The 22,775-nt window shown below is 25.9% G+C and overlaps 2 protein-coding genes across 3 annotated transcripts in view; one reads left to right on the top strand and one right to left on the bottom strand.

Annotated features, from left to right (window-relative positions):
• Positions 1-1,382: 1,382 nt before the first annotated feature.
• On the bottom strand, positions 1,383-14,744 carry LOC107456871 (actin-binding protein WASF2). Of its 2 annotated transcripts, XM_016074843.3 has the most exons (8): positions 14,636-14,744; positions 12,673-12,983; positions 10,985-11,138; positions 9,588-9,702; positions 9,313-9,339; positions 5,965-7,117; positions 3,716-3,921; positions 1,383-3,096 (listed from the first exon to the last, which is right to left on the bottom strand). In XM_016074843.3, exons 2-7 carry the CDS (start codon positions 12,962-12,964, stop codon positions 3,737-3,739), a joined length of 1,926 nt encoding a protein of 641 aa, XP_015930329.1. In that variant the 5' UTR covers positions 12,965-12,983; positions 14,636-14,744; the 3' UTR covers positions 1,383-3,096; positions 3,716-3,736. The 2 variants fall into 2 exon arrangements, with proteins under 2 accessions (XP_015930329.1, XP_015930338.1); XM_016074852.3 differs by lacking the exon at positions 9,313-9,339 and having other exon boundaries at positions 14,636-14,738.
• A 192-nt stretch (positions 14,745-14,936) lies between these two features.
• LOC107456853 (structure-specific endonuclease subunit SLX4) overlaps positions 14,937-22,775 on the top strand; it is a 31,873-nt gene continuing 24,034 nt past the window's right edge. Inside the window, exons 1-5 of the mRNA XM_016074822.3 lie at positions 14,937-15,133; positions 16,633-17,050; positions 18,074-18,179; positions 20,414-20,547; positions 21,503-21,559. Of these exons, the coding sequence (XP_015930308.1) occupies positions 15,130-15,133; positions 16,633-17,050; positions 18,074-18,179; positions 20,414-20,547; positions 21,503-21,559 (719 nt within the window). The 5' untranslated portion in view covers positions 14,937-15,129. The remainder of the gene's footprint in view (positions 15,134-16,632; positions 17,051-18,073; positions 18,180-20,413; positions 20,548-21,502; positions 21,560-22,775) is intronic.

Below are 22,775 nucleotides of genomic sequence, written 5' to 3'. Positions count from 1 at the left end.
TCATGCAAATCTTTAACTTAGATTTATTAATAATAACATTCTGCTACAGTTTAAAAAAATTTACTTTTTTATGACTACATCCAAAATTTGAATGAAATTTGTTGAATAATACTTCAGCAATACAATTTCAAAAAGTTATTTTTCAAATTTTATTTCTTAAACTATTGACCAATTTCATTCAAGTTTAAAACTTCGCCATTAAAAATTGCATTGTTTGATAATCTAAAAATTTTTACTCTTCGCAATTTACTCTTTTCAATTTATTTATTCATTATTAAAATTTTCAACAAATTTTTGGAAACTATTGTAACCTTTCTAAATTACAGCTTCTTTTACTATTTTGAGAATAAAAAATCTACATTTGTCAGGAAAAAAGTTACGTTTATTAAAAAGAGATTGTTTTTGAGTTTAATTTAAAGATAATCTATATACAGTACTATTTAGTTAGCTTATTTCAAAAGTGCCCTTTAAACTATAAAGACTTTATTTTAGTACATTAGATAAAATTTTTATACATCAAATTGATATATATATATATTAGCTAAAATATTTTATCAAATATGAAAAAACACAGACATAAATTTTAAAATATAACTTTTTTCCTCAAAGAAACTTTCGAAAATGTTTTCCAAAATGGATGCATATTAAATATACATGCATAATAATCATACAAAATAAGATGTGGAGAGGTTTTTTTGATTCACTTCAAAAATTGTTACAATCATGCTTTTCTCTCTATTTAAAAAAAAAAATCTTACATTTTCTATGCTACTAGGCTAAAAAACAATTTTAAGTTAATTATACAAACATATATAATTTAATTAATGAATATATATTGTCATGTTCATAATATATAGAACAAGTATTTAAATTTACTTCAAAAATAAAAATACTCGTAAAAAATATTCATGTACAATTTATTAGAGACATACTTAAGTTATAAATCATACAGAATATTACTCAATTAAAAACTTCATTCACCTTAAAAATATACACATTGGAAATAATTGGAATTATTTCCAAAGTGTATATTTTTGAAGATGAAGTCTTTAATCAAGTAATATTTTACCGCTTCTGTTTCTTGGGATTATTAATGTCACATACGATTGCTCATCGATTTTTTTTTTTTACTTCCAATTATTTCAAACTTTTCTTAAGAATTTGAATTGCTCCCGTCAATAATTACATTGAAGATTTTCTATGATACACATATCTTACAATTAATGAAATAGATAGTGGAAAAGCCTTACAAATTCTGCACCCAAACTTAATTAAGAGCTCAAACATTTTCATATCATTTCAATGGAAATCTAACATAACGTTAGTTATTGAAATATTCAGTTTTTATAGTTTCAGTTTTCTGTAGTTTACTTTTAGAAAGATTTGTTTACCAACTAAAAATGCTGCAGAAACCTTCTCACAAGTAGAACTGTGTGTTCTACTAGACAGACACAAAATATTTTTAATTTCAAAATGAACACATTACAGCAAAATATATGTTTAAAATAAGAGCATAAATGAGATTCAATAAATAAATATAAGAGATAGAAAACCATTAAGCAGTACATTAGATTACCCTTAAATAAATAAAAAAAAATTACTTAAAGTTAAGATTTTACATTACCATACATTAAAATATTTAAGTAGTAAAACACCAATAATTGGTACAGCACAAACACACAATCTCAATGATCACACAATAAAAAATGTCTACACTTTATGATTGATATACATGAACATCAAAACTATGTAGTCAATTAAAAAACTGAGAACTCTAACTTCAAATTAGGAATCAAGCTGCAAACAATTTATTGAAATTTATAATCACACAACAAAACTGTTAAAAAATTACAATGATTTATCTTTATCATTGTGCCACATTTGTGCTTATACTCCTTGTCACATAACTTTATTTAAGTAACATTTTGTACTTACAAACTGAAAGAAAATTACCATCAAGCTATTAAAATTCAAAACAACCATATAAATCATATATTTCCAACATCAATCTTTATAAAATTGTGATAACATAACGCATTGCTATTAATTCTAAATATGATAAAAGCACAGATAGAGTGAACAGAGTACATAATGAAGATTAACTTGGAACATTATTGCAAATTTTTTCTCTCTCAATTTTCTTAATGTTTTGGCATAAAATTCAGCAGCAAAATAAACTTTAAGTAAAATAACATTCCAGTGAACACATTTTATAATCTGTTTTTAAAGTGAATCAAGCATATATTGTATAAATATTATTATAGCATATTCTGCAATTACAAATATTTAATTTTATTATTTTATTAGCAAGAATTATAACGATAAAAAAACAAATACTGCATAAATTTACTATAGATTCCATAATTGTTTAGATTTTAAATATTATGTTGTATTTGGCGTATTCTTATAAATTTTATGTCTTTTTCTATACTTTTTTTTAAAATTTAACAGCAAAATAAATCTTACTTTAATGTAAAACTATCTGACAGTCATGATGTAATTCATAATTATTTATTAAGCGAATGGAGCACATAACATAACTTTGTTATAGTAAAATTATTAAACTCAAATATTTAATTATACTGCAATAGTTGGCAACAAATATAAAAATTTAAAAAAAAAGACTGTCTAGGTTTACTTTAGATTTCATTCTTTGTTGTACAGATATTAAATATTTCATCATATGCCATAATGAGAAAAATATCAGCTTTGTGAATATTTGATAACCTAATATATATATTTAACTTTCCGTGCTCTATATGACTTATTAATAAAAGGCAACAGTTTAAATATTTTGTTGAAATATAATACACAATAAACATTATAAAGTTGTAACATCTGACCTAAAGTATACACTATGGAACATTTCATAATTTTAATTTCTATAGTTATATATTTATTATAAGCAACATATTATTTAACTTTTTAAAGGTTCTTCAAACAATCAAATTTAATTTTAAACTATTTAGAAGAGTAATATTTTTGTTCGAATCAGAATTTAGCAGTTCAAAAACATCACAGTATGCAGGACAGAGAGCTTGATGATGCTATCTTCCTCTTTCAGACAAATTACAGAATTCCAATTATCCTAAAAATCTGAAATAAAAAAAAGACTTAATTATGTGAAAATGATAACAGATGTTAAAACAAGCTATGTCATTAAAGTAAAAACAGATATTTTAACATGATGTTGCAATATTATGAGTGTGCAGAAAGATCATAATATTTACTTATGCCTGAAAAAAGCTAGGTTAATTTTCGTAAAACTATGCTTAAGTTTTAAAAAAAAGGATAAGAAAATTAATGGAATTATTCAAAATAATTCAACATGATTTTTAATTTTAATATGTTTGTAAAAGTTTATTGAAGATACCATTAAAAAAGAAAAAGGAATTAAAAAATATTATGCTGGTAATGAACAGCCATTTTCAATAATATATTCAGTAATTTGAAAAGTTTAGGTATAAACCAAAACCAAAATTTTGAATGTCACATATTTTTTTAACTTGACTAAAATACCTATAAAATAATCTACATGTATGGAGCAGTTTTTATATCATCATTCATTACACAAATTTATATATGTGAATAAAACTAACAGAGTTATAACATAATAAATATACAGGTAGAAGTTGCACTTAAATGATTAATCAGTTTATTACTTTCATTAATATTATTTCTTACTGTAAGAGCAAAAATACAAAAAAATTCCTACGTTTAAGTATTAAAGTTTTCGTTATGTTTTGGCATGTTCAGCATCTTCTTCCCAGCCATCACTATCATATTCACTCCCAGATTGTGAGTCAGAATCAGAAAACTCCATCGCTACTCTTCGGGCGAGAATGGAAGCAACATCATGCAATGGAGCTGCTTTCTCTACTTCTTTTTGTTTATGATCTTCAACCCTCCGTAGTTTTATACCTAATTGTAAATGTATTATTTAAAAGACATATTTAAAAAAAAAGGGCAAAACAAATATTTAGTTAAACTTTATTAATACATCAAACATTATTATCAAACATAAACATTATCAACATCATACTTTTTTAGAGAAATCCTTACAAAAGAAAAATTTAGAAAAATCTACATTATAGTATTTTCAGAATCATATTTTAAAAGAAATGAATAAATAGAGGATATATCTGAAGGACATAGTAAGCTATGTGTGCATTGGTTCCAATATATAGATATATATTTAAAAAAACTTAATACAATGGCAGAAAAAAACTGAAGTATTTTACACTAAGTTATTATTATTCTTTTCTTTTCAAGAGTTTCATACACTCGCAGTATAATAACATGGCATAATGGTTTAAATTCCCACATAAATAAAATTTAAGAATTTAAATCATGAGAATTAATTAAAATGAACTGATTTAAGTGGGGTTTGCAAAACTATTTTTAATTTGATTGAGAGTAGTGCACTTACATTGTGATGACACTATTTTTATCAAATCTAATTTAATCTAGTTTTTGCTTACATCCATATCCCAGATTTTAGTTCCAACATAAAAAAATTATCCATCTTCCCATAAAATAAGGAACAAAATAATTCATATTCAGAAACAAGATTTTGAAATATATTTCACATAAAGAAATCATTTTTGCTTATATTCTTACTTTTAAATTTAAAAATAGAAAATTTTCAAAAAATGAAAATCGTTTGTATACTAAAAAGAGACAAATTTTGATAGGAATAGACTCCTACTAATGTAGCAACATATTAGGAAATACCATTAATATATAAGTAAAATCCGACACACACAAAGTTCTAGTTATATGTGAAAATCTAGACGCTCAATATTTCTTATGTAGCATTAAATTCAGCCACTAAAATTAAGCCATTTTCTTAATGTTTGACAAAATTTTTTAAATTTTATTAGGAATTTTAAAATTTGCCAGCCTAAATACACCATACTAAACAGTTGTTTTTTGAGAAATTGTTCATAATCCGGACTAAGCAAAAAGGTGTGTGGTCTGTAGAATATTAAGAAGTAAAGGCAATATGAAAGAAGAATAAAAAGTGGTTTAATTGCAATTTAGTTAGATAATAAATAAATTATCCAGCTAAGATAATCAAAACATCATCATTATTTTTTATACATTTCAAATTATTAAATTTAGCTATAAAAAAATATATAAATCTGTAATTTCATAAACATTTGCTTTCAATAATAAATAAAGTGCAGTAATAATTTTAAAGGCAACACTCGAGGAAAACTACTTTAAAAAAAATTTATAAATTATATATAATAAATATAAAACCAGAAACAATTTATGAATATAAAACATATAATTTAATCTTGCTAGCCAAATAGTAATTTTGCACCTAATGCATTCTAAATAATAATAATAATAAAAGCAGACACCAGAAAGTAGTATCGGCAAAATAAATTTGAGTAAATCGGGTGACAACACTTTCTCTGCTGACATTTTCTACAAAAAATGCGCACAATTTCTACAAAAGAGACACATCTTAGTTGGTATTCTTTGGTATTTACACTCGTTATTCTTCTGCTTTACGTTAGCTAAATAATGAAATTTAAAATTTATTTGTTCTACAATAACTTGATGAAATCATTTTAATATTTAATAGCAATGACATCCTCACCTGGAAATTTGAAGTCAATAGAAATGAATTCTTGCTAAACATTCTATGAGTTAAAAAACTATTTTGTTCGATTTCTCAACAACATTAAACGATTAAAATTATATTTTTCTTTTCCTCAATAATAAGCAATTGAAATTTAAAATTTTTGATTTAAACTATGTTGGATTCTTAACTAGTAATAAAAAGTTAGAAAGGGAGAATGATATAAAAATCTTTTTCATTATTCATTTATACATAAAGTCAGTATATAAAAATCCTTGATTTTTTTTTCATAGCAAATATTTCATTAAATAATAAATATTTCTATGACTTTAACCCTAATGCATGAAATTAGCAGATGATTAAATAAATACCTTCTCTTATAGCTTGCAAAAGATCACTTCTTCCATCATTTTGACCAGAGAATTTTGATTTGGAGTTAAAATGTTCACTAAATTTACTAACACTTGATGTTTCACTAGCTGATTCAGATGTAATTGACACAACCTCCATATTTTGATTTTCAGAAATACTACCATTTTCAGCTATGTCCAAGACAAGATCTTCCAAGGGTGGCAATGGAGGAGGAGGCGGTGGTGGAGGATGCGATACAGGCTCTTCTCGCGGTAATGATTCAGATTTTGGAGATGTAGATGCTTTTTCTTTCGGCTCCTCGTTTGGAATACTTGGAGGTAGTGGAGGTGGCGGTGGCAAATCTACCTCCTCATTAGATTTTTCTTCCATAGTTTTATCTAGACTTGATTTACTTCCACTTCCACTATTATTACTACCAGGTGAGAGGTTTTTTGGACTATTATTTTTCTTCTCCATGTTTCCATTACCTTGTGGCTTTTCCTCATGACTGTGCAAAGGAGACATGATTAAATCAGAGGAGGTTTGAGATTCTTTCCTTTTTACAGAATTATGCAAAGGAGATTCGGTAGTGGTTGAAACAGGAGGTGGTGGTGGGGGTGGTAAGTTATCTCTTTGAGAATTATTGCGATATCGGCCAGTTCCACTTGACGGTGTGCCGACTGAAACAGTGGGTGTAGACGATCCACTAGAGCTTGCAGAACTAAGTGCTGGAGGAGCAGGCGGAGGCTGAGATGGCCGCAATGAATTGATACGATAAATATTTCGGGTAGGAGTTCCAGACGGAGAAGAAACTTGTCTCTCAGGAGTAGAAGCAGCATATGGGGGTGGTGGATAATGTTGTTGTGGCGATATAGGGTGCTCTGTATAGGCAGGCGGAGGTGGAGGATATTGTGGTTTTGAGCTGTCCGAATAAGGAGCTTGTTGTTGATTAAAGTAAGGAGAATGAAGCTCTAAACTGTTGGGTCTAATTGGTTGAGCATCCGGTTGAATTTGATTGTTGCCTATAGGAACGCCACTATAATAGTAATTATAGTTAGAAGGTTTAGTTTCCTTGGCCGATGATATATTTTGTTTGTACTTCTCTTTAGATGTATGAGGTTGTCTGTTCTTCCTATGTTTTTTACACTCAGGTTTGACTCTTTGGTTCGGATTCTACAAACAAAATTTGAATACATTATTTTTAGTAAAAAAGTTATAAATTCATCATACATTAATAAAACTCGTAAAAAGAAAACTCACAACAAATTTTTAGAATAAATACTTATTTATTAATTAATTATATATATACAGTGGAACATCGTTTATACGACGATCACTTATACGACGTTTACATTTATACGACGTTTTAGTGTGGTCCCAAATCATTCCTATTCATTTTATTGTAAAAATATATCGTTTATACGACACACAGAATCGGTTATACGTCGATTTTTAGATTTTGTTCACGTTTAATTTCTTCTTTATTCTTCATTCTTTATTTTTCCCGCGTATTTTAAAAAAGGGCGGAATTTGCCAATATGAATGATACAGAAAAGGGTGCCAACAAGAATGCTTGGATGACGAACGTAATTTTTACTAGATGACTGAAAAAACTAGACCATGTCATGAAGAGGCAAAAACGAAAAATTTTGCTATTCATCGACCAATGTCCAGCGCACCCATCGATACTAATTATTTTGGAAAATGTAAAAGCTCTCTTTTTTCCTGCAAAATGCACAAGCGCGCTTCAGCCATTAGATTTGGTCGTGATTAGAAATCTAAAATTGCATCATAGAAAGCAGTAAGTTCAACTCGCTATTCAAAGCATTGTAGAGACTAATAGCAAGAAAATATAATTAAAGGTAACATACATTCAAATTGCTCACTGCAATTTTTCTTCTTTGGTTATTTGTTTGTTTTGCATTGTCTAATTTAGAAATTTATGTAAATCAACACGTTAAACATTAAAATTAACTGAAAACAGAGTTAGTTTCAGTTTTAGAAGTAAGAATCGATTATACGACGTTATCGTTTATACGACGTTTTTCGGTGGTTCCTTCAGCGTCGTATAAACGATGCTCCACTGTATATAATATATAGTAAATATATATAGTAATGAAATATACAGCAGTTTAGCCTTATTTGAAAAATGTTGGCAATTTAGATGGGGAAAAACTATTTATTGCTGAAGAAATAGCTTACAATACAGAATTTATAGAATTTGATGATCAAATAAATGAAAAATTTTTGTCAAGTCAATTCTTGTCAATATCATATCCAAGTATTAGTTTCAATCAAAATATAGACAAAAATATATATTGCTTCAGTATTAGTGTGATTTTTAAACATAAAAACAGGGGCCTGTATAGGACAAATTTACTACCGTTTAGCGGTACCTTCACAAATTCAACTTTAGGAAAAACGGTAGTTTCGCAAAATACTTTTCCTAAAATTTTAATTTTGTATCCCGTAAGAAACGATAAATCCATATTTTTGTGTTGATTTTTTAATGTAAATCAACTTTAGGAAAAACGGTAGTTTCGCAAAATACTTTTCCGAAAATTTTAATTTTGTATCCCGTAAGAAACGATAAATCCATATTTTTGTGTTGATTTTTTAATGTAATTTTTAATTTTCACAAAATAGGTACCTCTCAGAAAAACCTAGACAGACCACTGCTAAATAAAATGATAACTTTTTAGATCAAATGCTTATTTTTACACAGTACTTTAAAAGGAATAATATTTGCATACCGTGTGTTAAATGAAACAAAGATTGATTTTTAAGCTAAACAATTTATAATTAAACAATTGTGTTTGATTCTAAAGATGTAGAGTTTATGAATAAAAATTTGACTTTTTAGGAATGATCATATTTTTTAATGATCTACTTTTTAAGCTGATTGGCTAAAAAACTTAAAACTGAAAATGATAACACCAATACCTTAACTTTAATTAATAACCTTAATGATTAAATTGCTTCAAAACCAATTAAAAAATGTGTTCAAAGTTTTAATTGGCAATTTTAATGGTAACTAAACTACTATCAAGAAAATGAATGCAATATTTACCTTTCTCATAGACAAATATATCTTTCACAGAGATATTAAAATAATTTTCTCCTTTTTATTATTAGGCATTAAAGTTCAAAGTATGTCATTTTTGTAAAAAAATATTGAGGAAACAACTAAAATGTTTAATGTTTTCCAACATCTGAACTTAAAACTGATTTTAAAAATAATTCACAATAGCATATTATATCAGCTCTATTTAGCCCAAGTTAAGTTTGGGCAACAATAGCGAGTTTTTAAAAAGGGGAAACAAATAATAATAAAACAGTAATTAGAATAGTAATAAATAGATTAATACCTCAGCCCCTTCCTTTGAATGAGAGACCTGTGAACAAAAATAACTGCATACAGTATATGTAAGCAATATTTAAAAAAAAATTTAAATATTTGAAGAAAAAAAAGGCTAATTGTCTTACAATACTCACAGTAACCATAATCAATAACTTAATTGACCAACAGATACAAAAAAAATTGCATCCAAACATTGAAAAATAAATTTATTTGAAGAAATATGATAACAGAAACTTCAAACAAGACAGTAGAAAAATTTATTTTTACTAAGTTAAAATTTACCTTTTTTCCACGATCATGTATAATTTTCTCAGTATCTTTCAGCATTTCTTGTTTCCAAAGATCAAAAAAGTAATTTGGATCAGTGTAAAATTTCAATCCATCTTTTCCATCCTCTCTGGAAAATACATGTGTGATAATTAATTTGCAAGAATTGAAAAAATTACAACAGAAATAAGTATTTGTTTTTAAGAATGTGTATTAACTTTATTTAATGTTAAAATAACAAACAAAAATTTTAACAGGTTGCTTTCTCGTTTTATAAAAATTCTCTTTCATATTATTAATTTGAGAAATTATTTGTAAGGAAAAGCTATTTCAGTACATTCAAGGTTTGGCAGTTTTTAAATGAAAATTATGAGCACAGCATTCAAGCACAGAAAACTTAACTACTTGGATGATTAATAAAAAAAAATTGTGCATGATATGAATATAATTTATTTCAAGATATTAGGGCACTTCGTATTCCATCTTCTTGTGCTGGTTGTAGGAGGACATGGAATAGTGCAGGAAAAGAGGTTGCACAAAGAATGGGGGCAGACTTAAATATTGCTCACTCAAAAAATGAGGTATAGTCTCCTGTATATATTTTTATGCTTAATTGAATAAAAACTTAATGTCTTTATCAAAGTGTACGATTGTTATGCATTTTTATTTTAGGTGCTCTACTAAACCTAGTTTCCATTTATATGCGTCTAGTACTTATATTATAGCAGGATTAAAATATTTTGGGTCTTTTGATAATCTAAATAAATTATCAAACTATAAACAATCTAATTGTCCATTACAAAACAATTCTTGAATCGATTACATAATTACCGCAGAAATTTATTACTTACAAAACTGAAAAACCGAGTAATATATTCATTCAGGATGAATGAAAGCAATGACATTTAAAAATTATGATACATTTTTGATTGCAAGCAAAAAAATTAATTGATTTAAAACTTTCTCCTAAATTTAAAAATCTACCGAATAGTATAGATGAAAACTAGAAAAAATAAATTAAAGAATAATAACTGTGTAAAGGAGTAGAAACTTATCAAGAATAAAATTAGTACTTTGTTATGTAAATATCAGGCACGCAATACAATATGCAGTTACAATACAATACTCTCAAAATTTCTCATTAAAAAAATTAAAAAAAAAAAAACAATTTGAGACAAATTTCTTTTTTTTTTCAGAAAAAAATCTAAGAAATAATTCTTAAAAAAAAAACTTTTCAGCTTGCTTAGTAACTTGATTAAATTTTAACTGAAAAGGATTTTTTTAGTTTGTCTAAACCATTAGAGGATGAGACACTTTTTAAGATTTCTTATTAAAAAGGAGGGCATATGCACACTGTCACCTGCACTAACAACGCACTTTTACTTTGATGAAATGCTGAAATTCAATTTTACCTATAAGGATTGAGTTTATCCAATGGAGGTGGTTTGTCACACATAAAGTATTTTTCTCTCATAGCTGCTGGCATAGATTCTCTAGACACCACTTGCTGCTCATACACGATGTAACTCTTAAATGCTTTTCTCATGTGTATATCATGCAAAGAAACTGTAGGTAAAACAAAACATCTATTATTGATAAAAATTACTTCCAAACTTATTATATTATTTTTTAAACGAGTTTTATGATAAAAAAATGCTTCATTATAGATTAGGTGTTTGCATGTTCTTTTAATACAGAAAATATTGGGACATATTGGTGCAATACTATATTAGCTGCACTGTTTGATTGTTCCAAATAAGAGATGGCACTATGCTTTGTAAGAAAAATTTCATTACCATCTACACAATATTAACTACAATTGTGTCCAACAACACATCCATTTACAATTCACTATTATCAAATTAAATTAAAAATCCATTTTTTACTTATCAAACATAAATTTTTTTACTACATTTTTAATTTATTACTTTCAAAGTGATGTTTCACAAGAACCTTGATTATCCAAATCTCTTTTATCTGAATACTTTTGTGAACCAAAATTTCTTTTTGAAAGTTTTAATTAATGTTATTCATTCTCTTCCTTTTGCCATTAGTTAAGTGCTTAAAGAGAAAAAAAAACTTCTTCACTTTAGTTATTTTAAATAATTTTTTAGGTATTGCACTCCAAATAATATGGTATACTAACTAAAAAATAGCAAAAAAGACTTTGCTCTTGAATAAATATACAAATGTTATAAACAATAAACTAATAACTTTCAGTGAACAGAAAAAATAAGAATGAAATTTGAGTCAGGGTTCACACTTAATGTCATCTCTTTTTCTTGAATATTTTGAGTCATAATTCTAAAGAATAATACATAGAATCATGCAATGCATCAGTTAAAATATGATAATAGTATTTGTAGATAAAAAAAGAACACCAATAAAACTTTAAAAGCATAAAAAATTACATGCATTATTATAAATACAGCATTATCAGTCCTACATATTATCTAGTCATATAATATTGTGATAAACTCATATTTATTCCTACAAATCAAATTCTCAAGTTTAAATAATCCTAAACAGTTTAAAGAATTTTAAACAAAAGATTATTTATCATTAACCAGCAACAAACTTTAAAAAAAACACTTATACCTTTAGTTCAGAAAATAAATCAGAATTTTCATTAAAGTAATGATAGCATCCTAAAAAATTATTCAAACATTATTATATTTCTATAAAGTATGAATTCATGATTTTTTCAAACCATAATGGCCTGCAACAGCAGAAGTGACCTTATCACACATTTGCGTTGGAGAATTAAAAATTTTGGTAGAAAAAATAAAAAAATTTAAAATTTTAATAGTATAAAATGTTTTAATAGTATAAAAGACAAAGAAATTTTAAGTTTCCAAGGCTTTTAACAAAAATTTTAAATTTCTCAAATTGTTTTTAAAGCTAATTTTAAATATCTTGAGTTTTTTTTAGTCATATGAATTTTGCTAGATTGGTCCGATGGAACTAATAATTAAATTCACGAAACAGAACAAGAGAATAAAGTCAATGAAAAATTAAAAACAATATTATAATTCGTATTCAACGAAGAAAGCAAAATATTAAATAAAAAAAAAACTAATAAAGAAAAAAAAGGTAAAACCTTCTTCAACAGTCGAATCTAACTGGGTGACTTTGACAGCCAAACGATCTATGCGTCCTTGTAAAGATGTTGCTCTTGCTACAATAGATGAAGATTCCCTGAACAAACTGCTAAATAAATCTTCAGCATGTTTAGATAAAGATGACAACTGCCGAATAATGTTAGCTAATGTTCCATTAGTAACACATTCCAACTCATTTGGCACATCCACTGCAAGAGTACCTTGTTCATCAAGAGGTAGAGTATTTCTGCACACATGAACAGGCTCTATTACTCTTTGTAAGAATGGCATCACTCATAACAGAAACTTCCTATAAAGTAGATTTCAAAAATTTAGTATAATGTGATAATTTTATCAAACTTAATTTGAAAACATCTTAAAATGAAGTAAGTATCTATCTTTTTTCAATTTCCAGTTTTTAGACTTATTTACAAAATTAAAATATTTAAATAGTGAAAATTCATCAACAGAGATTAATTTAAAACAAAATTTCATTCCTTTTTTATTAGCTGAACTTAATATCCATTAGATTCATTATTAAAAAATTAGATTAAGATAATTAAGTTAGGCAAAATAAAATTTAAATCAATTATATTCATTATTTAAAAATTGTAAAACAAATATTCAGTATAGTTAGAAAAATTATGAATGAGTTAAAAAAATTTAGATTAAGATAATTAATTTAGGTTAGATAAAATTTAGTTTAAGTTTAAACAACTAACATTTACACTAATCTCTCATATGTCACCAACACATTTGTAAATAGACAGGAACGAAGCATTTTAATAAATGTAAAGTAAATGCAAACTAATCAAAAAGTTATAATTTTCCAAAGTTATATAATTAATCAAAAGCTATAGTTACTGCAAAAGTTAAGTATTTATCATAATTTGAAAATATTGAAACTTAAATACATTTTATTTAAAATAAAATATATATTTATTTAAAATAAAATAAAATAAAATTTTATTTAAAATAAAATAAAATGTATGTATAAAATGCATAAAGAAAATAGCTCAACATTTAAACTAACATGTCATATGATATCAGAAACACTTTTGTAAATAGATAGAAAAGAAGCATTTCATAGAATATATAGTAATTTACAAACTAATAAAAAGCTATAATTAGCCAAAGTCATAATATTTGAAATAATTAAGGAAAAGATTATTATAAACTTTTTATCTTCATACAATGCATCAATGTATCCAAACAAAGACGTTTATGGCAATAGGAAATGTTTAAATGCCTCATAAGACAGGAAAGAACAATTTGACACCTAGATTAAAACTGTTCAACCATTAGATATGCTTCATTTAATATCAGCAATTCAGATACTTCAACTTTTTCTAGTTGAGTAAGCTTTCCATATAAAAAAAACTGAAGATATTAATTAAATATTGATAAAATCAGAGAGAATACGGCAAAAAATAGTGAAAATAAAGTCGGAAAGACAGATTGTGTTTTCCTGTTGAAGAAATGCTACTATTTATTATTTTACTCAGTCAATAAAATTAATACTTAAAACTTGGAATTTCCATACAATGATTCAAACAATTTAAATTAAGTTCATTTAACTAAGGTTTAAACTCTTCAGTTCTGAGGTGATTTTAAATCTCATGCTAGGATCACATTTTAAACTGATCAAAATTTGAAACAAAATTACATTTGCGTTCAAAACAAATTGAAGAAAAATGAAGATGATTACTTAAGCTAATCAAATCATAACCGAAAAACATAAATTAATACTCAATGACCTAATATGTATTGGAATGTTTAGATAAAATAAATTAGTTGAGTTATCTAAGGTGTCCCATATAATCGATAGATTATATAGCTGAATGTTTAAAGTTAGCTATTTTTGTATGTTACTCGAGTTTAAACTAGATATATAGAGGTTAATATATTTTTTTAACGTTTACAAACTATATTTTATGGATAATGAAATGACTATTAGCCTACCAGCAAAATTAAAGTTTTTGTTTGTTTACAAACTGCTCGAAAGAAGATATGCAGTTCTATTTCCACTTTTCTCCTCCTTGCCGCATTTCTTTGTCGACCATTGAGTTGAGAGGAACTACAAGCTGAGAAAAAAGAATTTTTTTTTTTATTGCGAGTAAAATTAATTTCTTGCAGGATAATTATTATGAATTCTAAAAATCATATTCCTCTTTTTTTTAACTTTTTATATAAAGTATTAAATATAAAAATCATTTTTCAACTTATATGATACTTTCGACAACTCAACACTTAAAGTTGAAATCTGTCTGAATGTCAACAATAACAATATTGGCAGGGATTTAAATTTGCTGTGATCTAATTATTATTTCTCACAGAATTTAATGTTCTTTGAGGCCCTAATATTGTGCCTTTCTATTTTATAAGTTCATGGTTTTAAATTAACTATAAATCAAATATTTTATAAATGCTTATTGAATTGCTGCTTAAAATTTAAAATGAGTATGTCACATATGAAGCAATATCATTTAATCGATGTTATTTTATTTAAATCACTAAATACAAGTTAGCCAAAAATTTTCCATGCAATATTTTACACAAGTTTGTATCATTGAAAAAAAAAAGAAACTCAATCATGACATTAAATATATAAACATAAATTAAAATGTTTATTGCTCGATTTATTTCAGCTTATTATTTAAGTCTTTAAAGCTTTAATTTAAGTTGTGTTTTATCGTTGATAAACACTGTTATTTAACAGATAGATTTAATCGTTAACGGAATATTTGATAATTTTTATTAACAGTAAAGAGCAGGAATAATATCGCACATTCAAGTCATGATTAACATAGATACATTATAGTTTGAAATTTATTGTGCTGGCTTATTTTAGTAATATTTTGAAATAATGAGAATGAGATCTCTCTAGGAAAAAAAATGACTGGTTGCTAGTATTAAAAAAAAAAAAACACATTTAGTTTTGAAGGACACCTATTTAGAATGGAAAAAATAAATAAATAGATAAAATGAAAGCTTTAGTAAAATTATAGTTGTTGAAGGTTGCATATTAATAATTTTTGTTAATTAATTATCGAAGGGAAACTTTCAAGAAATGATTAAATTATTGGTTTTTCTCTATTTATCATTCCTATTAGTGAAATGAGTTTTATACATATACATGTTATTAAAAACATCTGATTTTATTCTATCAGTATTTTTTTATTAGATTATACTCAGAAATACATAAATTTAATAAAAATTCTTATTTTACATTTATTAACAAATTCAGCACAAAATATATCATTGGTACTTTTCATTTAGCTGGGCACAAGGAAATTCAACTGTATTTTTTGAAAGAAATTCTCTTCATTTTATTTAAATTTTTTTGTGAACAGCCATTTTGTTCAATGTTTAAAAAAATGAAATGTTAAAAAAATAAAAAGTGTTGGCAATTGTTTATATTCCTTAGTGACTCCTTGTGCCTGGCTAACCAAAAAATACCATATCATTTATATGCTAATTATTTTTACTACCTACTTTTACAAAACACATTAATTTCTCAATTTTTTTAAAAGACAAGTCACAAAAAATAGTTCTAAGCATTTTAATTAATTATGAATCTTATTCATACGACAGTGCGGTATAAATCATTTATCAGTGTACTTGTGTTTAGTGTTTATATTTTCCTAAAATTTTTCCCTTATTTACTCTTCTAGATTGGGGAAAGTGTACCTGCTATAAATAAAGAATTTTTAAATTACAAATTTATGTATTTTAATGTTGATGTCAAAAGTTTATGATTATGTCTTAATATTTTTCCTCAGTAAAACTTGTGTGTCCATGATGCTAAAATTGTGTGAAAGGCTTAAAAAAAATTTTTTTCTTCATAAGCTTAATATTTAAATGGTTAAACAATGAAATTTTTAGTTTAATTCATTTTAAGTTTTGAAATTCATTATTAACTTTGTACTTTTTCTATTATTTAATTTATTATTTTTCAGGTGATGAACTGAATAATGCTTCTACTTCTGGATCTTTGAGAAAGAAACTGACCAGATTTCTCTCATCAGCTTCATGTTCTACAACTTCTAAATATTTTATTTCAAATACGAACTGTACTCAAAATACAGTTTCTACTGTTTTTTCTTCATCTGATAGTAGTGCATTTAATTCAATTTCAAATGCAAAAACTGAAGAAATGGGATCTTATTTGCCAGAAGAAATTTCTCTTGTGAATTCTAAATTTCAAGTCTCTCCAACCAAAGATGATGTTGAAGATGATTTTCTTGAATGTAAAATTGAAAAGAAACTAAGAACTGCACAAACTCAGAAAGCAAATGTTGGTACTTGTATTTGTGTTGTGTGTAGAGTGGATTTAACAAATTTAGATCTTGAAAAGCGTACTGTTCACATGAATCAGTAAGTATGCATCTTGTTACTACTACTATTTATATTATTGATTTTGTGTAGAAATGCATCAAATTATAATTCTTTTATACATGTAAGAATATTTGGAAATTCCATTTGAATTTAAGTACAAAATTCATGTTACAAAGATTCAGCTTTGCATTTGTTTTATTTTTTATCTTCTAAGTTTATTAATGTATTGAAATTTTTCTCATTGCTAACTAAATTTAACTGTAAATTTATCTATAATTAATATAAGACTTGACTCATTATTTAGACAAATCTCTTTTAAAAATAAGAAAGCGGATTTTTTTTAGAGGGTACTCGCATAAATTATGGTGCTTAATCATTTAATTTATCTATAAAATTAAGTTATTTCACTTCAATCACATTTCACATCTGTATAATATCACCTATGGAATTTATTTTTATTTTTTTTATATAATTAAGTGAAATTTTTGTGTTATGAAATATGTGTATACCTGTAAAATCATATGTAACTAAAAGAAAAAAAATTTGTTTCCTTTTTTTTTCTCTTTTTTTTTTTTTTTTTTTTTTTTTTTTTTTTTTTTTTTTTTTTTTTNTTTTTTTTTTTTGCTTTTTATATTAAAAAAATATCATAAATTGAAAAATATCTATATAGTTTCAAAAGAAGAAAGAAAGAACAATTTATTTTTTCTATATTGCAAGTGAAGAACAAAGCTCTGAATTGCAAAGAAATAATATGGCTGGATTCTGTGCTTACTCCTTGATCGCTTTTAATCCTTAATCATTTTAGTTTTAAAATTGTCAGATTTTAAAAAGTAGAAATATTTTATCATTTTATTATGAAAACTTCTTTTATCAAATTTCTTTACTCTGTGATATTATTTTAGCTAAATTTATTTTGCGATTATTTTTGCCAGTGTCAATTTTATTATCTCTGAAAATATGTTATGAAGAGGAAAAAGTTTATTTTTATGATATAGGAATTCTATTATAATTTATTTAATAATTTAAGTTTTTTTTTTAATGTTGAGAAAAATATATTTTTAGGTGTATTGATTCACAATGTTCAGCTGGTCAGGATATAGATTTAATGTCCTCAGAAGCATTCATATTAGAATGTCCTTTGTGTTTCAAAAATTTTCCGTCACCAGAGGTTTGAAAATTTGCTTTATTTTAACGTTTTGTTTTTATCACTTAAAAAAATCATTTTACTTTTTATAGGAACAGTTTCTTTTACCACTTTGTACTTACTTTTGTAATTTGTATGTACTTTTTTTTACTTTTTCCATTTCTAAGTTAGATCTTCATTTTATTATGCACATTTATTAAAATAATATTTCTACTAATATTTCTACATTGGTTTTATGCAGTTTGTTATTATTTAATATTTTTATTACAGCAAAGTAAATGTTTTGAGATTTTTCAAAGAATACTTATTCTAATTTTATATTGAAATTATTTCTTCAACAAAAATTTTAATTTTTTTAAATAAAATAAAATTTATTATTATTATTGTAGAAATTAATACACTTGTTGGGAGGATAAGCAATTTACTTAATTTCAGGTTTGTAAAATTAGTTCTTTTTTATCATAAGCATTGAATTGTTTCTTAAAATCTACAGTGTACTTCTTAGTTCAGCCCCATTGCGATGATGTTTCCATTACTATGATCCTTTCCTTTGCTACTACATTGAAATATTGTTATTTTAAAATTGCTTTAACACCCAAACTGAACTATTCATTCCAATATAGCAACCATTGAATTTCATTCCATTTCTTTACAAAAAACAAATTTATACCCCAATTTCATTAGAAGAAACACATCTAATATCTAATGAAACATGTTGAATTTCCTTTAAATAAAGTAAGAGTGGCACAGCCTCTGTTAATTATTTATCCTAAGTGGGGGTGGTAGAAGAAGCTTGGGAATTTAGATTGCTTAAAATAAAAGAAGAATGCTTCATGCTTGAGCACAAATCAGAATGGTGTCCCATATGCATTGCTAAATTTTAAAAAGATTCATTCCAAATCTTTGTAATATATTTATTTTGAAAAGATAAAACTCTATCAAGAGCCCTGGTGTCTCAAGGGCTAGAGCACTCGCCTCCCAATGAGGTGACCTGGGGATTAAATCCCAGCGATGGCTGGTTGTACCCTGCTTGCACCGACCACAGTGCTAATTTAAAATATCCTCAGTGGTAGATAGATCATTGGTTAAAGTCCCCTTGCTGTCAGCCTAATCATGGGAGTTTTTTCTTGTTTTCCTCTCCATGTTACGCAAATGCGGGTTAGTTTCATCAAAAAAGTCCTCCACAAAGGCAGGGTTCTTCCATATTTGATCCAGGAGTTCCCTTGTCTTCATGGTTGCGTTCAAAATTAGAAGGCTATGCAGTTGAAAATTGGTAGTCGTAAACTCAAAATTGGGTCTGCTGTTCAACAACGGTTTTTAAATAATATAAATCATATCATGCATTTGCATCTCCTACTTCAAAGTTTTAGTCACTTGTTCTATAAAATGTTAGTCCCCTTGATATAACTAACTTTCCAAGTGAAAAACACGTTTTCGCTTTTCTAGATGACTGTTGTTTAGTAAAATATGACTACTCCTGACCAACTTGTTATTTTTCTGATCTATTTTTGACTTTTAATTTGTTTTAAACAGTGTATATGTGTAGTTAGTTCATGCAGTAGGGGAAGAAGGGTACTTGTACTCAGATATCAGGCAGTGTTAAGCTTATTACTCTTTATCATAACATATCAATATTCTAGAATAACAGCAAAATCATTATGCTCTGCTTTTCACAGTAGAGATTATTGAGAGCAAAAGTTGCAGGATATTCTCCAATTACATCCTAATGCATGTTAAAATGTAAAAATCAAGTACTTTCAATGGTTTTTATTGCTGAGAAAGTGCACAAACCTGAAACTGTTATGAGGGTGATCAAAAAATTTTCTATAATAAATATTTCTAAGATATGTTATAAATTTAGTTTCAAACAAGAAATATCTTCAGAAAATGAATAGCATTCAAAAATTTAAATTATTTTAAAGTATGGGCTAATATTTAAGAGCTGATTAGAGACTTTTTATATTTCATATATTAATTAAGACGGATAACATATCTTTTTATTAAATGTACTTTATAAGTATTTTTTTATTATATCGTAGCTTTATCAATTTGTGAGAAAATTCTCAAATTTACTGCTATATTTTTTAGTTGTGAAATAAATATTTTTGTTCACTTATCAACCTTTCATTGTAATGTTTGTTTCTGTTTGGTCATTATATCGACCTTATGAGCTTAGTATTTATTATAGGGTTATTGTATTGAATTTATTTGTTACTTATGGAGAATATTTATAGTTGATAGTTTTATCTTTTTTTTAGATGCGTTCAGCTCATATAAAAAAATGTGGTAAATCTCGAGGTTTAAGTGCCCAAAGTGTCATTCAAGCTCTTCAATTGCAAGAAAAACATTTTTTAGAAAGAAGAGCCTTAGGACTACCTTTAAATAAAATAAAGTAAGTTTATATATGTTTTTTGATGTAATGGAGTTTAAGCATGCTAGTAATTTAGTTTTGTAAAAATTTGTCATTAGTTTGTTAACTTTCTCAGGTTGTGAGGATCTGTATTAATATTAAAAATTGTTCATCTAAGCATCCCTGGCGTAATGTAATTTAATTGTTCATCATGAAATCATTTGTTGAAAATAATGTAAGACAAGGAAAAATTACTGTGGGACTACATGACTTATAATAGCTAACGTGTAATATTTTATAATAAGATTGTATTATTGTATTTAAGGGCATAAAGTAGAATAAAAATATGATAATAATAGATAAATAATGTCAAATTATGCGAAATCTTAATTTAATAAGAGATACCATGTCTAAAATACCATGAAACATTACATGATGAACTTTGAGCATTTACTGTGAATTTTTCTCCATTTAATAAATTAGACTGTGCAAGATTTGGTAGCATGTACTTGTTTTCTAAACACTGTTATAGATTCCTATTAAAATTTTTATTTTTCTGCTTCTGACCTGATAATTATGTTCCATAGTTTTCTGCCTGGGGATTATGTTGTTAATAGAATTAACCTCACAAATGAAGATTTGGTGTATCTTTTTTGAACATAGCAAAGCAATGTTTTTAAAGCACAAATGGATACAAAAATGAATATGATGAATAAAAGTTCATTTTCTGTGTTTGATTCACATGGTTTTGTGTTGTTTAAAATTTATCTGATCTACTTTTCAGGGTCATTCGGAATATTAGTGATGGAAAAGGCTTAATTTAACAAGCTCTAAACAACAACAACAAAATTTTTGTGTATTATTGTCAATAAATAAAATTATAATTTTTACAGTTGTTTTACTTATGTGTATTTTTATGCCAGTTTTAGTTTAGATTAGGTTTTGTTATTAAAATATACTTAAATTGTATTTTAATATATTACAACATTTTATTTAGACAACTTAAAGGGCCAAAGAAGCCATCTGTAAAGAAATTTACAGTTGAACCTCGAAGGTAATAAATAGTTTTTATTTAAAAATGATAATTTTTTTAAACTGTATATTTTATACTTTTATTGAAATCAATTTAAAGGAAATTGATGCTTCTTTTTGAATTGGTCAAACTTAATATTAATTTCTTAACTACTTCAAAAAATTATGAGCTTCTTTTTTCAATTATTTCTGTAATGCTTTGAATTATAATTACTCAAACAAAAAAGTTTGTTAATTTTCTGATGTAAAATGAAAATTATAATTGAGCAAAACCTTGTTCAATTAACTTATTTCTTCTCTCTTTATCTTATAATGTCAACTTATATTTTAGTTTATTGGTGTTGTTAACAACTGTTTTTATTATTAAATTCCTTAACTTTTTAGTTTTAAACCCAGCTTAGATCTCTCGAGATCCATCTTTAGAGAACTCTTAGCTTGGGTAGCCAATTTTTTTGAAAAGACACTGTAAAAAAGGTGTCTCTTCCAATTTTTCCAACACACTGAAAAATATAAAAAGGTGAGAAATATTATTTGTAGTCCGATCATGGGATTTTTACACAAAGTGCGAGATTTCTTTTCGTGTAAGTTGCGAAAAGGGAGATTTAAAATATAATAAATAAAACAAAAGTATGAATTTAGCTCTTACTGTTAATTAACATTTTTGAAGATTCAATATATCAGGATCTGTTTAAATGAAAGTGAATAACTTGAAACATTTCATTTTAAATAATTAGTAAACCCTGTAATAATTATTAACAGACATAACTTAATTAACAGAGCATATGAATTTGATCAACTTTGTTGTTAGAATTCAATTCTGTTTTTCAATTCAACTATAATATGTCACAATCCAACTTGAAGGATTACTCCTTGATAAAGTTAATTCTTTTTGATAGGTACCATGTGCTATATTCTTTCTTCTCCAATGAAAAATTTTTTTAGACATTTTAAGAAATATGGTTTGGGAACTGTGGTTTTTTTAAATATTATCTAATATTAAAGACATTATTTTTAAAAAATATTTATGAATAGAAATGAATAATTATTTTAGCGGTTTTTAATTGTTGAGGGACCTCTTATCTTTGCCCATGTTTTTGCAATTAGAGTCATTATAGCTTCTATATTTATTTATTAATATTCAAATAAGGAACTTAGAAACTAATGTTACTACTTTTATTGATAAGACCTGGGAATTTATCAGGAACTATCACTACTTATAAAGTATATTTTTTGTTTTA

The sequence above is a fragment of the Parasteatoda tepidariorum genome, chromosome 5, assembly GCF_043381705.1.
Source record: "Parasteatoda tepidariorum isolate YZ-2023 chromosome 5, CAS_Ptep_4.0, whole genome shotgun sequence".
Lineage (NCBI taxonomy): Eukaryota > Metazoa > Arthropoda > Arachnida > Araneae > Theridiidae > Parasteatoda > Parasteatoda tepidariorum.
Note: the sequence above shows the minus strand (reverse complement) of the source record. Positions and strands in the feature narration are given on the sequence as shown.

Bases quoted from the DNA above. Each gene is read 5' to 3' on its own strand.
- LOC107456871 (XM_016074843.3), bottom strand. From the start codon at position 12,964: ATGCCATTCTTACAAAGAGTAATAGAGCCTGTTCATGTGTGCAGAAAT. The intron at 7,118-9,312 runs GTATTAATCTAT...TTTTGTTTGTAG, and splicing joins ATTCAAAGGAAGGGGCTGAG to AATCCGAACCAAAGAGTCAA. The intron at 3,922-5,964 runs GTATTTATTTAA...ATTTACAATTAG, and splicing joins TTTGCAAGCTATAAGAGAAG to GTATAAAACTACGGAGGGTT.